The 16,064-nt window shown below is 46.3% G+C and overlaps 1 protein-coding gene across 2 annotated transcripts; it reads right to left on the bottom strand.

The window, feature by feature from the left end:
* Nucleotides 1–7,200: 7,200 nt before the first annotated feature.
* Nucleotides 7,201–15,554, bottom strand: LOC117967088 (chromobox protein homolog 5-like). Of its 2 annotated transcripts, none has more exons than XM_034914274.2 (5): nucleotides 15,397–15,554; nucleotides 11,133–11,332; nucleotides 10,164–10,368; nucleotides 9,458–9,558; nucleotides 7,201–9,080 (listed from the first exon to the last, which is right to left on the bottom strand). In XM_034914274.2, the coding sequence occupies exons 2-5, from the start codon at nucleotides 11,282–11,284 to the stop codon at nucleotides 8,927–8,929; spliced, it is 612 nt and encodes a 203-aa protein (XP_034770165.2). In that variant the 5' UTR covers nucleotides 11,285–11,332; nucleotides 15,397–15,554; the 3' UTR covers nucleotides 7,201–8,926. The 2 variants fall into 2 exon arrangements, with proteins under 2 accessions (XP_034770165.2, XP_058869135.1); XM_059013152.1 differs by lacking the exon at nucleotides 15,397–15,554 and adding an exon at nucleotides 14,875–15,063.
* Nucleotides 15,555–16,064: the final 510 nt, after the last annotated feature.

Here is a 16,064-nt window from a genome sequence, read left to right as displayed (position 1 = left end):
ACGTTGATTCTGAATCATTACGTTTTCTGAATGCATCCAAAATGGTAAAGCATAGGGAGGCATTGTAAAGCACAGAGAGGTCTGGTAAAGCATAGGGAAGCATTGTAAAGCACAGAGAGGTCTGGTAAAGCATAGGGAAGCATTGTAAAGTACAGTGAGGTCTGGTAAAGCATAGGGAAGCATTGTAAAGCACAGAGAGGTGTGGTAAAGCATAGGGAAGCATTGTAAAGCACAGAGAGGTGTGGTAAAGCATAGGCAAGCATTGTAAAGCACAGAGAGGTCTGGTAAAGCATAGGGAAGCATTGTAAAGCACAGAGAGGTCTGGTAAAGCATATTGCAAGCCATGGTAAGCCAGGGTAAACTACAGCAAATGCGTTGTGCTGTATAACCACAGAGCCATGGGAAGACTGCAAAATTGCTACGTTTGTGAATTGGCCCGGATTTTTTCAAACTAAAAACTCTCCCCCCCCCACCTCCCCCAGAGTGGGGGGTCTCTGTCTGGGCCCGCCTGCACGTCCACTCACACAGGGAGGAGTGACAGGATGGGTGACTCCTCAGTTTCAAAGCATCCGTTTCAATCTCATTAATCTGCGTGTTTATTTCACTCCAGGGCAGCAGGAAGCCAACACAATGCCAAACAGGTGGGAGCGATGATTCCATCTCTCCCTCTCTCCCTCTCTCTCTCCCCCTCTCTCTCTCTCTCTCTCTCTCTCCATCCCAGTCCCTCAGCTCTAACCACTAGAGTCACACTGCTTCCCTCCCTCCCCAGCTCTAATCACCAGAGCCACACTGCTTCCCTCCCTCCCAGTCCCTCAGCTCTAACCACTAGAGCCACACTGCTTCCCTCCCTCCCAGTCCCTCAGCTCTAACCACTAGAGCCACACTGCTTCCCTCCCTCCCAGTCCCTCCTCAGCTCCACTAGAGCCACACTGCTTCCCTCCCTCCCAGTCCCTCCTCAGCTCCACTAGAGCCACACTGCTTCCCTCCCTCCCAGTCCCTCCTCCGCTCCACTAGAGCCACACTGCTTCCCTCCCTCCCAGTCCCTCCTCAGCTCCACTAGAGTCACACTGCTTCCCTCCCTCCCAGTCCCTCCTCCGCTCCACTAGAGCCACACTGCTTCCCTCCCTCCCAGTCCCTCCTCAGCTCCACTAGAGTCACACTGCTTCCCTCCCTCCCAGTCCCTCCTCAGCTCCACTAGAGCCACACTGCTTCCCTCCCTCCCAGTCCCTCCTCAGCTCCACTAGAGCCACACTGCCTCCCTCCCTCCCAGTCCCTCCTCAGCTCCACTAGAGCCACACTGCCTCCCTCCCTCCCAGTCCCTCCTCAGCTCCACTAGAGCCACACTGCTTCCCTCCCTCCCAGTCCCTCCTCAGCTCCACTAGAGCCACACTGCTTCCCTCCCTCCCAGTCCCTCCTCAGTCAGTATAACGTACTGTATTTATAGCAAAGTTTGCACAGCGCAATCTTTCAAAGGACTTGTGCGCCGCCTGGTGGTTAAAAGGAGTCCTGCGCGGTCTTGCTGGGAAGCCCCCGGGGCCGGTGAAGTCATCAGGCGCGGCTCCATTTATAACGCGCCCGGTGTCATGATAATGAGCAGGTTCCACAGAGCGAGGGATCAATGCAGAGCCCGCCGGGCGAGTGAAGTGAAAAGATAACTTAACTCCGAGCTGCTTAACTGAGCCGAAAGCCCGCACGTCTCATGGCTAATTACAATGCTGCTGACAGCGCCAATCTGTTAGATTAATTAAAATAATACTAATTTCAAAAAAAGCTGCACAGTGACCCAAGAATAGCAGTTGAAGACGGTGCTTTCCAGCCCGAGACAGACACGTTCCCTTCCCTGCACGACTTCCTGTGAACCACGAGAAAACTCAGATCGGACTCTATTACTGCACACGCCCACGCCCGTAACTATTAACCCGGAATGCAGCTTCATTGAGAAATATTCATAGATATGAATACATTCCAGTCGAAACGTTTGTCGTTGGATTCTTTTAGGTTTTGTAAACATCAGCACTGAGCTGTGCTGTCTGTTCCTGTTCCCTCGCCTTTCAGGTTGACAATCCGTCAATCAGTCACAATCCGTTGCTCGGAGCCTCCTGGTGGAGGAAGGATGTAACTGCAGTGCGTTACAATTGTGATTATTACTAACCCTGGTACCCGCAGAGGTACATCCCGTCCTATTTGCTAATAATCCAGTCTGTCCCTGTGCGGCGTGGGGGCTGCGAGAGAGAAGATGCAATAAAATGCATGAGCCGGATTCAGAGGCTTCGTCTGCACAGCGCGGCTTTGTCATCGTGTGTGCTCGTGCTGTAACTGTTTACACTGTAACCCCGGGAGCAAGAGCAACACTTGCTGAAGGGAACAGAAGCATTTCAATGACGTAAAACTGGAAAGAACACATTTCATCCTGAAGCAGGTATTGTATTGTGTCCGCAGGGCCAGCACAGGGACATCTCCACAGTGCAGCACCAACACAGGGGCCGTGTGTCATGTAGGCTAGAGCAGCCAGGGTCTGTATATCAGCAAGTGTATTGCCAGCAAAACCAGACAAAAGGAGACTTGAGCCAAAGTGGCAGACCACTAGATGGCGCTAGCTCTTTAAAAAAAAGATACCTCTCTGTGCTTTACAATGCTTCCCTATGCTTTACCAGACCTCTCTGTGCTTTACAATGCTTCCCTATGCTTTACCAGACCTCTCTGTGCTTTACAATGCTTCCCTATGCTTTACCAGACCTCTCTGTGCTTTACAATGCTTCCCTATGCTTTACCAGACCTCTCTGTGCTTTACAATGCTTCCCTATGCTTTACCAGACCTCTCTGTGCTTTACAATGCTTCCCTGTGCTTTACCAGACCTCTCTGTGCTTTACAATGCTTCCCTATGCTTTACCAGACCTCTCTGTGCTTTACAATGCTTCCCTATGCTTTACCAGACCTCTCTGTGATTTACAATGCTTCCCTGTGCTTTACCAGACCTCTCTGTGCTTTACAATGCTTCCCTATGCTTTACCAGACCTCTCTGTGCTTTACAATGCTTCCCTATGCTTCACCAGACCTCTCTGTGCTTTACAATGCTTCCCTATGCTTTACCAGACCTCTCTGTGCTTTACAATGCTTCCCTGTGCTTTACCAGACCTCTCTGTGCTTTACAATGCTTCCCTGTGCTTTACCAGACCTCTCTGTGCTTTACAATGCTTCCCTATGCTTTACCAGACCTCTCTGTGCTTTACAATGCTTCCCTATGCTTTACCAGACCTCTCTGTGCTTCACAATGCTTCCCTATGCTTTACCACACCTCTCTGTGCTTTACAATGCTTCCCTATGCTTTACCACACCTCTCTGTGCTTTACAATGCTTCCCTATGCTTTACCAGACCTCTCTGTGCTTCACAATGCTTCCCTATGCTTTACCACACCTCTCTGTGCTTTACAATGCTTCCCTATGCTTTACCAGACCTCTCTGTGCTTTACAGAGCCCCCCCCCCCCCCCCCCCCCAGGATATGAAAAATGATCCAGACTCTGCGAGGACGACCATTAGCATTAGCATTCTATTATGGGATGGAAATGTAGCGCCGGGGATATATCAGCGACGTGCAGACAGGGTTAGTTAACAATGCATCATCTGCCTTTTTATGGCGGGCATAACTCATCCGCGGCTGTGGAAAAGAGGAAACAAAGGGAAGGGAACCAAATCCTTTGGGAGTTCTTGGCGCTTCGGAGAGCTGTGCGTCTGTGAAGGGGAGCGAGGAGAGGACGAGCTCCCTTTACCACTCTGAATCTCCCTCGAAGCTGAGGCTGCAGCATCCTGCATTCACACACAAGACTGGGGGACTCGTATATACACCATCGCCCTCTTCAGGACAGTGGGAACATTACCGCTCACAATGATAACTGCATATAACCAATAAACACAGGGTGTCACATAAGTAAACCCGAGGGAACACGGAGCCACTTTCTCAGGAGCAGCGGCTAGAAACCTGGTTCCAGGAGACCACCGGCAGACCTCGTTTGAGGCTCGCTTCTGTATCAAACCCCAAGTCTCCCCTGGTGTGCCGTGCAGTGTCCTGAAACCTACAGTCTCCTGAAACCTTCATGTTGCCTGAGCTTTAGGCATCACAGCACAGGCGTCGCTGTTCACATCGCTTCTCTCTCTCCCTCTCGTTTGTTTCAGCCGTGACATGATGTGTGGCTGCCAGTCCGCTTTGAAATAAATCAATTGATTTCAGCAGCAGTTCAAAAGAAGGATGAAGCATCGCTCGCTTCCTGTGGTTTGACAGGAGGTGCCTGGTTCAATCCCAGCTCAGCCCCCGACTCGCTGTGCGAGACCCTGCGGTCACGGCTCTCTTTCCAGTCTTTGAGTTGCCATGGAAATGCGCGAGCCTGGATGATGAAGAATGAGAGAGGAGGCGAGCCAGGTTTCGGTGGAGAAGGGGGTGGGGGGTGGGGGGGGGTTGCATTGATCCCTGCCAAGCCCCAGTCGAAGTGGGCCCCTTGGCATTCACCTCATTATGTTTGTGGGGTAGAGCCAGCCACACACATCCATCCATTCGTGGGCAATAACCGGAGCATCCAGTTTGTGTGCAAACTTATTCGAAGCTAGTGCTAAGGGCCCCAAAACTGCATTACACACACACACACACACACACACGCACACGCACACGTACACGCACACACACCAGGGATGGAAATAAGGCTCCCATTGCAGAGCATACATTTTCTTTTCCATTTATAAGCGCGACCACCCCTTGGTCTTACACAGAAAGGGACTGGCTGAATATCACAATTTACCGTTTAGAAACGTCATGGTACGTGCGTGCGAGTTACAATACTACATCATCACCGTTCCCACACCCGACGACAGCCAAGCACAGTAAGCCGAGCGTTTCTAATGGAGGAGCTTGCTGATTTACAATACTGCACTTACTGTAGCAGAACTCGTGATCCAGAGGCTGTCTGCGCTGGATGGAGAGTGAACTGTGTGCCGCTGCAGATCGTACATCAGCCCTGTCAGGGCAAGAGCGTCGAGGGCGTTCGTCATCAATCGTGAAGTATTCGAGTCGAGAAGCACCTGCCAACCGAGCGCCTGCACCATCAAAGTCCGCTGCCCCACTGTGACTCCCAGCAGCGTAGATACACCTTTTATAGAACGTTATATAACGTGCAGTACAGGTACTGACCACGTGGTTTTTGATCTGAAACTATGTTACGATGTAGGCTGAGCAACGCAACTGGAGCGCCAAGTTTACAGCCAAGAGTGTTTAGTAAAATACAGAAGAGGTTGTTAATATTGGACACATTTCGGGTGTGAAACGGCTTCCAACAAAGTTTCAGGGGTAAGATTAAATTATATATCAAAAATACAGTGAGCCCTCAGTAGCACCGGACTACTGAAGGGATATTGAAGTTAAATAAAATACATAAAAAGGCGATGCTGCAGGACTTTGACTATTTTATAAGTTACCGGCTGTAAGTTTCGATTTCTTCTTGAAGATAATAAGCCGTCTTCATCAGGCAGTTGCGCTCAAAAGAGTTCAGTCAGGAATAAAGCAAATACATCCACAAGGCGTTAAAAGTGAACATCTGCGGTTCTTCCTTCACTTCACCAAGATCAGCAGAAACCCAGATAACAAAAAGTTACACTCAAGAACAACTTGAGAAGAGTTTTGCTCAATTCTCACAGACGCTCTACCCACGCAGCACACAAGGTCGAACGACAAGGCTGGCGATTGCAAGCTGCTGTCGCACACCAGCTCTGTACAGCTTGGGTTAAAGAGTTCCTTGACCCTGCGTTGATTCAGAGCTTACATTAAAACACAGGAAAGAAAAAATCAAACAATGCTCAGACAGTTTCAATGATTTATCACTTATTTACCATTTAAAGGGGGAACATAAGCAAAGGTTGCATAACGGAAAGGAACAAAACGGCTGATGAAACAGTAAGAGCCTGTGCAATTGAAGTAGAGCAGAACGATGCAGACGCCGCCCCGCACAGGGTGCGCGCCGATCAGAAAAAGCCCGTCTTCAGTTTTACAGCGTGTTATTATTTCTGAGTTTAAAACACAAAACACACACACGCCCACACCGAGCCAAAAGACTAAGCGCAATAAAAGGGAGCAGCGATATTAATAAAGCTTAAAAGAGACTGATTATGCGCTACTTCTTCTCTAAACTACACATACATATAGATATGTAATCGACATTATAGACAGATAGAGGTTGTTTACAATATTATAACAGCATTATAAGGGCTGCACTTTTCTGAGCACGCTGCTCTTCTGCCTGCCCCACAGCACCCTCTGCTGGTTTCAATTGGAACTCTTCAGTCCTGACCTGCAATAACAGTAGTTTTTCCTATGCGGTTACATTACATTATTATGAATTAGTCATTGAGCAGATGCTTTTATCCAAAGCAACTTGCAGAGCTGGGGGGGGGAGGACAGGGGGGTACTATGCATCACAATACAGAAGGACTGAGCACAAGGAGGTTAAGTGACTTGCTCAGGGTCACACACAGGGACTCTGTGGCTGAGCCGGGATTTGGAAAAAGGAGCCTCCTGGTATTAAGCCCCTTTTCTTTACCCACTGGACCACACAGCCTACCTTGTTTTCCCCAATGTTGTTTACCTACATAACCACCTACAGCTGCACACCTGTTTGACCCCCTCGTATATCGACGTCGTGGCCAGCGGAGATGAAGCAGCCGGTTGGGAGTCCCTACAACTCCGCTAAAGCTCCCATTTGGAAGTGCCCAGCACCTCACACTTAGTCAACTGTCACATCTACCTGCCCTCATCACCCACCTCCTGCAAAGCTTGCTTAGAAACAGTCCCTGCTGTACCACCCCCACTGAAAAAAAAAAAAAAGTTTTTAAAAGCGACTTACATGTGAAAAGCAGCCGTGCCAGTGAATTGGCACACAGCGCCACCTTGCCCCAAGATATAGTCAATGTCTCAGCTGGTGTACATATGCTGTGACTTGTATCCTCTGCGTGCAATTGTGGAACATATTCTTGTCACAAGTTTGTTCAGAAAAGACACATACAGCCCCTCATGTGCCCAGCTAATAATAAAGGCCAGCACTCGTGCAGGGTTAAGTGAGCTGGATCGTGAGGCACTCTGCAGAGTGCAGGGGAAAGTCTGTACCTCCTGCTGCTGCTTCTCTCCACCCCCCCGTCCAATAAAGAAATAAAAACACATCACTTTGTAGAATGTTGAAAACTAAAAGTTTACTACATTTTTGATACAAGAACATACAAAATAAAAAGTGCAGAGCAGTTTATTTCAATTTTTTATTACATTAACACTTCCAATGACATGATAAACGTTGCTCGCCTTTTAAAAAACATTGAAATATCGAAAACAAAAATAAAATAAAAATAAAAACAATGAACTGGATCTCAGAGTTACAAGGGGGTGAAATTTTAAATGTTACATATAAAAAAAAAAAAAAAATCTAAGGAATTGCATGTTAATACTCAAACTGCTAGGTACACTGTTCACTAGTCTACAGCAAAAAAGTTGTGTCAAACCCTGTTTACTCGGCACGCTCAGGAACACCATGCCAAGGACACCTTTGCAAAAAGAGAGATACCGTGACAGACTTCCAAGTGCAGGAAACCTGCATTTAAAAACAAAAACCACACAAGAGAAACCCACACAAGTCGAGAGTTTGTTTTTAATTACTTATAAGATTGACCAGAAATGCATCTCGCCTCATTTCAAAAAACCGTTGACTCTTCTTCAACCCCCCCCCCCCCCCCGCCCCCGCCCCCCTCCCCCTTTTCCTTGTCAGAAGCCCGGCACACACACACTCCCCAGTCAGCATCATTTCTGTAATAGTCACATCAGTGCTGTTGCGAATCCTCAGTGCTGGACCTGCACAGACTCGGGTCTCAGACACGTTTATGTGCTCAGAATAATCTCACAGACCACGTCTAATCCGATCCCTCGCCTTTCAAAAGAGAGTCACGCAGTCACGTGAATCCCAGCAGCAGATTCTAAAAACTAACAGAGAAAAGGGACGACTTACACCGACAAAAGATGTGCAAGAGACCCAACGTGTTCCAGGATTTAAGTTTAAAACAGTTTTTAAAAACACTACCGTCCTGTTTGACAGGCGCTGAATAGCGCTAGTCTTGGACGACCACCCTGCCCGAGGGAACATTACAGGGGGTAGGGGGGGTCTGTGAAACCAGCCAATCACATAATCAGCGTGTGTTCTGGTGGAGATGGCAGGGAGCAATTTAATCATACCACTTTACAAAAGCAACCGGGAGAGCAGTGCAGTGTTGGGTAAAAGGAGAAAAAACACAAACACAACACACTGACACCTGTAGCCTGACCTCTGTGTTGTCTGATTAAAACAAGAAAGAAATACCAAGGCTACCCTTTTTTTTTCTCTCGTGTATTTTAGTTTGTCGCCACATACTAAAAAAAAAAGCAGGAGACACCCAATTTAAAATCAATATCCTGTTTACATGAAAAAAAAAAAAGTTTAAGCGCGATCTTTTTTTTTTTTTTTTTTTTTTTTTTTTTTGATAACGCCCCTGGAATGAATTGGCGAGAGTGACGAGAATGAATTGGTTTGGTTGGACCGTTTACTTATTTTTAGGTAGTAATGGGTTCCTGGAAAGAAAGAAGTGACGAGATGTTTGAACCGTTTAAATCCTTGGATAATTCTGCGGCTTGGCGACTTCAGCCAGAGTTTCACGTCCTGTTTGTTTATTTTTTTTGAGCCCTGTATTACACAGGCGCATATTTAAACATGACAGAATGTATGAATGAATGATCCCGGTGCAATGGGAGCGGTAGTGGCTGTACTTTCGCCTGGTATTTCCGGAGTGTGTTTCGTTTGTTTGTAACCTTGCTGCCCGTCGGCGGTCAGTGTGGGTGGGTATCGAGGAGGTGTGTCTGCAGGCTCGGACACTCACAGCGCCCCCTTCTCCTTCTCCTTCTCCTTCCCTTTCTTCTCTCCATCATCGTGCCACGTGAGCCGCTCCTCGTAGAACGCGATGACGATCTGCGGGCACTTCACGTTGGCCTCCTTCGCCAGGACCAGGTCAGCCTCGTCAGAGTCCTTCCTGCAGCGGGACAGGGAGCAGCAGCGAGTTAGAGAGAGAGCGACAGAGACACACACACACACACACACACACACACAGGGCAGAGACACTGCAGCTACTGCCCTCAGCGTTAGAGACAGCAACTAGAAGAAACCGAGTCAAGCAGACAGGCGTTTCTAATGCTAGTGCCTTCATCAGTGTTATTGAAACTAGAAGAAACTGAGTCAAGCAACTCCCAACCGGCAGCGACCACGCTAACTAACAACAAATAAAAACTGCATTAAAAACACAACCAGGGTCCAATTGAAATGAAGGAATACAAGCACTACAGCAACTGAAGTTATTAAGTGGGGTTTGACGAATCCCTCCTCGCTGCCCCAGGCGCTCGTCAGACTCACCATTTCATCAGGAACATCAAATCCCCGCACGAGTCTGTGGCTCCGATGATCTTCTCTGGCTCCAGACCTCTCTCGAAGCCTCTGGCAATCAGGATGTCGTCCTGAACACACACAGGTTTGAAACGGTTAGACACAGAGAAGTGTAGTCATTCTGAATAGGACTGCAGAGGGAAAGGATTCCACCGCTTCAGTAATACAAGCCCCACCCCCCAAACGCCCGCACTACCGTCTTCAGTTCATTTCTGACCCACACATTATTTTTTATTTTTGGAATGCTGATGGTATTGTGATCTGCCACAGTTCGTCAAGCCGGATCGTGAAGCACTCTCTTTGAAACGCATCAATTTTAATTTGTCTTGTACATGCAGGGTTGGGTCAATTCCATTCCCCACTCCCTACTCCCTTTGAAGGAACCGAGATTGATATTTTAGGAGACATAATAAAAATTGTTGCGCTTGTTCAACTGCTTTCATTTGAAGTCAGTTTAATTGGCTGTCAAACAGCGACTTCAATTTAAAAGCAACCCGTTGCCACGGTCTGCGAGAAGCTCACTTTAACAGAACACTGCCAAGTGCAGTTTTGATCAATGATGTGCGGTTTGGAATGGATTAAAATGGAACTGAAAGACAGGAATTGACCCAACCCTGTGAACACGTCACCGCACACAGGCTCAGTCTCTCCCAGGGAGATTTCCTAACCCTCTCACCTCTTTCTTCCTCTTGGCGCGGCTCTCCTCGTCATCCTCGCTGGGGTTCTTCCTCTTGCTCCCAGTGTCTCGAGAGCGCCCCCCGCTGGCCGCTGTGCTGCTGCCCCCCCCGCTGCTGCTCTCCTTCTTCTTGTAGGTCTTCAGGAACGCGGAGATCAGCTCCGGACAGTCCAGGTTCTTCTCCGGCTCCCACGTGTTGTTCTTCCTGCGCGAGGCGAGTGGGGAAAAAAAAAGGGGGGGGGGTTAGAACAACCACCGAACCCAGGCGTGTCAAACTCAGCTCCTGGAGGGGGAGCAGTGTCTTCAGGCTTTCGTTCCACCCGAGCTCTCAGTCACTTAATCGGTCGAAGTATTTGATTAATTTTACTTCTCTCCAGGCCTCCTCATGTTTATAGATACCTTGAAATCATGTGCATTTTTTTTTTTTTTTTTTAAATGACCTGTAAAAAAGCCTTGATAATAAATATTACACGTCCAATTGAACAAACAATTCGATCCCTGGAGTTAATTGAGAGCTTTAGTTGGAATGAAAACCAGGTGACAGCGCGGCCCTGGAGGGGTGGAGCTCGACACCCCTGCACTAACCTGTGAAGGTGCGCAAGGAAATAGAGCGCTTGTTCAAAGCAGCAGTCCTGCCGGCACAGCGCCTCCATTTCATTAAACAGTATTAAAAAAAAAATTCCCATGCTTTTCTAGAAATTTTCTATTTCTTTATTTACTAAAAGACATTCAACTTAACTTGGTCTTCATTAACTGTGAGAAAGTTCTGATCTAATATTTCCAAGGTTACGAGGTAATATTTAAATTCACTGTAAATACTATCTGGTGCCACTAGGAGCAACAAGGTTCTCACTGGACTCCATATCTGAGAATCCAGAACCAGATTACAGAAGAGCTGAAACTTTGCTTTTATAAAACACACACACACACACACACAACACAAAGAATAGTGTTCTGAGAAGCTCTTACTCTGAGAAGCCCTTCCACTTGAGGAAGAATTCGACCCTGCCCTTCACGACCCTCCTGTCCAGCACCTTCTCCACCACGTACTCCTCTTCCTCAGAGGACCCCTCTTCCTCCTCCTCCTCTTCCTCCTCCCGCGGCAGAGTCTTCTTACCCATGCTGGAGTGACCAGGAACAAATAGACGAGCCTGGATTCGAGTGTCTCTCTGCAGGACAGGAGGAGGCATTAAAAGTTACAAGGATGAAAAAAACCACACACACACACACATTTTATCCTGGGAAAATAAATAAAATCAATCAATTAAATTCCAATTCCTTTTTAAAAATTCATTACCCAATTCAAATTCTTTCGAAACTGAAATGATATTTTTTAGAAACGTAATTGTTATGCTTGTTCAGTTAACAGCGGCTTCAGTTGAAGTGATTGGTTTGCCGCTGTCTGTGAGAAGCTCTTTTTAACAGAACACCGCAGAGTGCAATTCTGATCAGCGACGTGTTTGGAATGGATTGAAAAAAAGGGAATTGGGGATTGGGAACAGATTTTAAAAAAGGAATGGACCCCAACACTCTGTGTAGTCAGTAACACTTAACGACACTGCCCCCCTCCTCTTTACTCCTGCCCTGCAGCGCTAACGTCCTCATTCACAGCCTCTCGCTGGATTAACATCTAAAAGGAAGACAGCTAGGACTCTGTAAGGGGTTTAAGATTCCTCAGCCAGACAGGGCAGCATCGCAGCTCTCTCCTCTCAGCGCTAATACAATCTGTGCTGCAAACGGATCGCCTTGTTTAAAAATCCTGGGTCGGGTCACAGACGTGATAAACAAACAGAAATGTACTTTCAATCCATCATGCATAACTTTAATCATTTCATGCATGAAAAAAAAAAAAGCAAAATGAACACAATTTAGATATTTTGTTTATTATGCTAAATCAAAGAAACTACAAAATATTGCAAAAAAAGAGTCAACCGGAAGCCATAATAGCAGTACAGCAGTATTTCATGTGAGATTTCCAAATGTTGCATCTATTTATTGGTCAGTTTTTTTTTTTTTATTAAGTAAAATGGAAAACTACAAAGCAGTTTGTAATTCAACATGTTAACGTAACATTATGCAGCAGGTTTCATTCGACTTTATGAAGCTAAATTAGTTAATTCTATAGGGTGATGCAAAACTTTTGGCCAGAGCTGAACACACAAGTCAGCAAACATTTTACTCTAAGCTGAACAACGTTTACCAAACTAGCCATACATACTGGACTGCATAAATGTAACTGGAAAGCCAATAAGCTCCAAATGTTGCACCAAACACACAAAAAAAGCAGCGAGCGCACCCACGTATTTTAGAAGCAGAATTTGGGCAAACATAAAAACGAGCCAGAGTCTGGGATTCTGCAGCGTGAAGAAAGCCGAGCGCTGCTTCCGATTTATTTGTGATTAAATGAAATTGCTCACTGGCTTACTTGCTGTTTTGTTGGTTCCCCTGCAGTGAAAAGCAGCACCCAGACCTGCAGGGTGAACCGGTGCATCTGAATTGTAAAGCGATCAGGATGGGAGGGGAGGGGAGGGTGCTCAGCAGGGCTCTCTTATCCACAGGTCATCACAGGTGTGAATGTGTGTCTGGCACTGAATTGATATGTACAGCAACAGGGCTTGGTTAATTAAGAAAAAAAAACTGCTTTTCCGGGGTTCTCAAAAGATCAGTTTGATGACTGAGAAAACGTACGTCAAGGACGATAAGAGGAAACAATTAAAATGAAACATAAAATCTTTGTGGACTTGTTACTTCATCTTAGAATACCGATTGACTTATGAGATTATATATTATATCTCAGTGTGCGTTTTATACACCGTTTCTAAGCAGCGTTCTTAAATTATTGTAATAAGCATGTAAAAAAAGTAAATAAAGTGAAATTGTTAAAGGGCATCATGTTTCTCACTTTGTGATGAGAAAAAGTCACTGGAAATAAAGAGCGTCTGCGATTTTGAAAAGGTGAAGAATTTATTTTTATTTATCCCCACCCCTCACCAAAAGCCCCATCATTAAAAATCTGTGAATGTGTTAAATACTGCCCAAGGCTTAGATTTTTTTTCTTTTTTAAAAAACACAAAGCCCTGTTTGCTTCTGCTTTCTCCGCGGAGTTGCAGGAGACAGATCCCCCCCCCCCCCCCCCCCACAGCTTGAGGAGTAGAGTCAGTCAGTCAGCCAGCTCTCTCCCTCGCTCTCACTCCGCCTGTGTGCAGACTGTTTGCAGGACAGTGTGTGGATTCCACTCCCTCCGCCTGCACTCAGAGAGGAAGCGTGAGAGAGCGGGAGACAGAGATTCCCAGCAGACCTTGACCGCTGCATGTTTGTTCTCTAAACTCTTGTTGGGGCTGGGTTGAGGGGGGAGGGTGAGAAAGGTATTTTTTAGCCCCCTCACAGCAGCCTTAGTTTGCTGCCAACTAACAATTACAGAAAGTGACTCCAATTCAAAGCTATTCTAACTATCCGGTCACAGCGGTCTTTGAAGTATGGATGTGGATAAGGAAGGCATTTACAAGTACAGCTCTGACCAAAGGTTTTGCATCCCCCTCTAGAATGAACTAATGTTGCTTCATAAAGTCGAATGAAACCTGCTGAACAATGTTACCTTAACATATGGAGTTGCATACCGCTTTGTAGTCCCCCCCCCCCACATACTTAACTAGAAAATTATATATAGATAGATAGATAGATTAGAGAGAGAGAGGAGACACACACACACACACTACTGAATGAAGGTGCGCTTTGTATATAAAAAAAAAAAAAAGTTATTTGAAATGCTTTGTGAATGTGGACCAGAGAGCTGCGTTAGGAGTGGAGCAGGGGTTCTTAAACTCTGTCCTGGGGTGGGGTGGTGTATCCCCCCACCCCACTTAATTACTCTTAGTTGCAAAGTTCGAGTTACTTATAAAAATGCTATAGCTAACTTGAACTCTGCAACTGTTTACGAGCTGAAAACGAGTTAAAAAAAAGTCTAAGGAAATGATCAGTTCAATTAAGGGTGTAGTTAATGAGCGCTGAGATTGAATAAAAGCCGGGGGGGGTACCCCAGCACCGAGTCCGAGAAGCCCTGGTGTAACAAGAGTGTGCAAAGTGAAGTTTGAGGCGTACAGTATATAAGGGTGTTGATGTGCGTTACAATCCACGCTACCAAGTAGGAGTAGATTTGTGGAGCGCGATGCATTACCACGACAAGATTTATCTGGATGCCAGGCAAAAACAAATCGTGCAGAATTATAAGCCAACATTCAGTTCATTAAAACTTAAAAAAGGCACCCGACTACTTTCATTTAAAAATGTATTATATAGATACAATATACAATACAGCCCGAATACAGGCGGGGACAACCGCTTCATACAGACAACGCATACATGGTTTCATTACAACAGGATAAACACAGACGATCGTTTTATTCCGCTGAAGAAAAAGTTAGCTGCGAGCTACGACTACTATGAATCTAGTAGTTCATTCGAAAAGAACAGAGTTTGCAATATTATAAAAAGGATTTATTTAAGTGAAGAAACTAGCAAACGGGAAAAAGAGGCGCGCTTCTGTGAAATTTCTCTGCTCTGCTTACAGTCTGGTATTGACTGTAGAGTCTTAAGCTAAGCGTCCTAACTGCGAGAAAAAAAACATTTAACATTCATGTCAAATATCAAATACATCGCAGCAAAAACAGGAATAACTATCGTTTAAAAAATTGACCCAGAACTACCCCCCTACCAGGTACGGCCCGGCGCTACCGGAAAGCCTCGCGTTGTTGTTGTTGTTGTTCTCGTCAATATCCTATAAAAACCTCCTTTCGGCTCTGGGCTCTTTATATTTAAACCACCGGTGAAATTAAAACCTCGAACTAAGGCTCTAAAGCGCCAATATTTTTTTCCAATGATGGCGATTAACAGCAAAACACAAACACGCGTGGTTGGAAGCTGGCGCTGCCAGGGACAGGAAGCCCCCCGCCCCTGCCGCGCGCTCATTGCACGGCTCCCGAGAGCGCCCGCGAGGTCGAGCGAGATCCCGACCTCTGATTTGCCAGCGCGGCTGCCAATCAACCGCCTTGCGATTTTTTTTTTTTTTTTTTCGCTGTCCCCCCCCACCCCCCCCCTCTCTCTCGTCTTTCTTTTCAACCCTGTGTGAGAGAGACTGAAAAACAGCGACAAAAAACCACCATTTTACCGTTAAAAAAATATAAAAAAAAACTCACGGACAAGCCGGTGCCGAGTTAGCTTACAAAGACTTACTCACCAAATGGAATACACTTTTTGAACCCGGGATGTTTGTTAGTTTTTTCTGTTATATTTTTTTGCCGCTCTGATCTCTTCCCTCGACCGCCGAAACCGCCTCTCCCGCTTGAGCTCGAGACTCCTGACTGCGTAGAGAGAGAGACGCGCGCGCGCGCGCTGAAATACGCACGCGCACGCGCACGCGCACGCGCCCTCCCTCCCCCTTGCAGACTCCCGTTCACAGCACCGCGATCCACTCCTGATTTTACTGGCAATGGCGTTAAATAAAAGCAGACACGCACACACACACACACATCTGCTCACAGATGCGAGTTTTTTGAAGTTGCTATGGGTCTTATATGATTTATAAACAGAATTGTTTATGTTTATAAATCATATAAACAGTGTGGAGTAGTGGTTAGGGCTCTGGACTCTTGACTGGAGGGTCGTGGGTTCAATCCCAGGTGGGGGACACTGCTGCTGTACCCTTGAGCGAGGTACTTTACCTAGATTGCTCCAGTAAAAACCTAACTGTATAAATGGGGAATTGTATGTAAAAAATAATGTGATATCTTGTGATATATGTGTGTTGTGTTGTAAATTAAAAAAACGAAATAATAAATACTTTTTTTTTTTTTTGTTTTGTTTTTTTTTAAGTGGAACTACGTCACGCCTCACTTTTTGATTATT

Source organism: Acipenser ruthenus, chromosome 45 (genome assembly GCF_902713425.1).
Source record: "Acipenser ruthenus chromosome 45, fAciRut3.2 maternal haplotype, whole genome shotgun sequence".
NCBI lineage: Eukaryota > Metazoa > Chordata > Actinopteri > Acipenseriformes > Acipenseridae > Acipenser > Acipenser ruthenus.
This window is presented reverse-complemented; position numbering and strand designations above follow the sequence as displayed.

Excerpts from the sequence above, each read along its gene's own strand:
- LOC117967088 (XM_034914274.2), bottom strand. The coding sequence starts at position 11,284 with ATGGGTAAGAAGACTCTGCCGCGGGAGGAGGAAGAGGAGGAGGAGGAA. Across the intron at positions 10,369-11,132 it reads AAGTGGAAGGGCTTCTCAGA|GAAGAACAACACGTGGGAGC; the intron begins GTAAGAGCTTCT and ends CGCCTCGCGCAG. Across the intron at positions 9,081-9,457 it reads TTGATGTTCCTGATGAAATG|GAAGGACTCTGACGAGGCTG; the intron begins GTGAGTCTGACG and ends GTCCCGCTGCAG.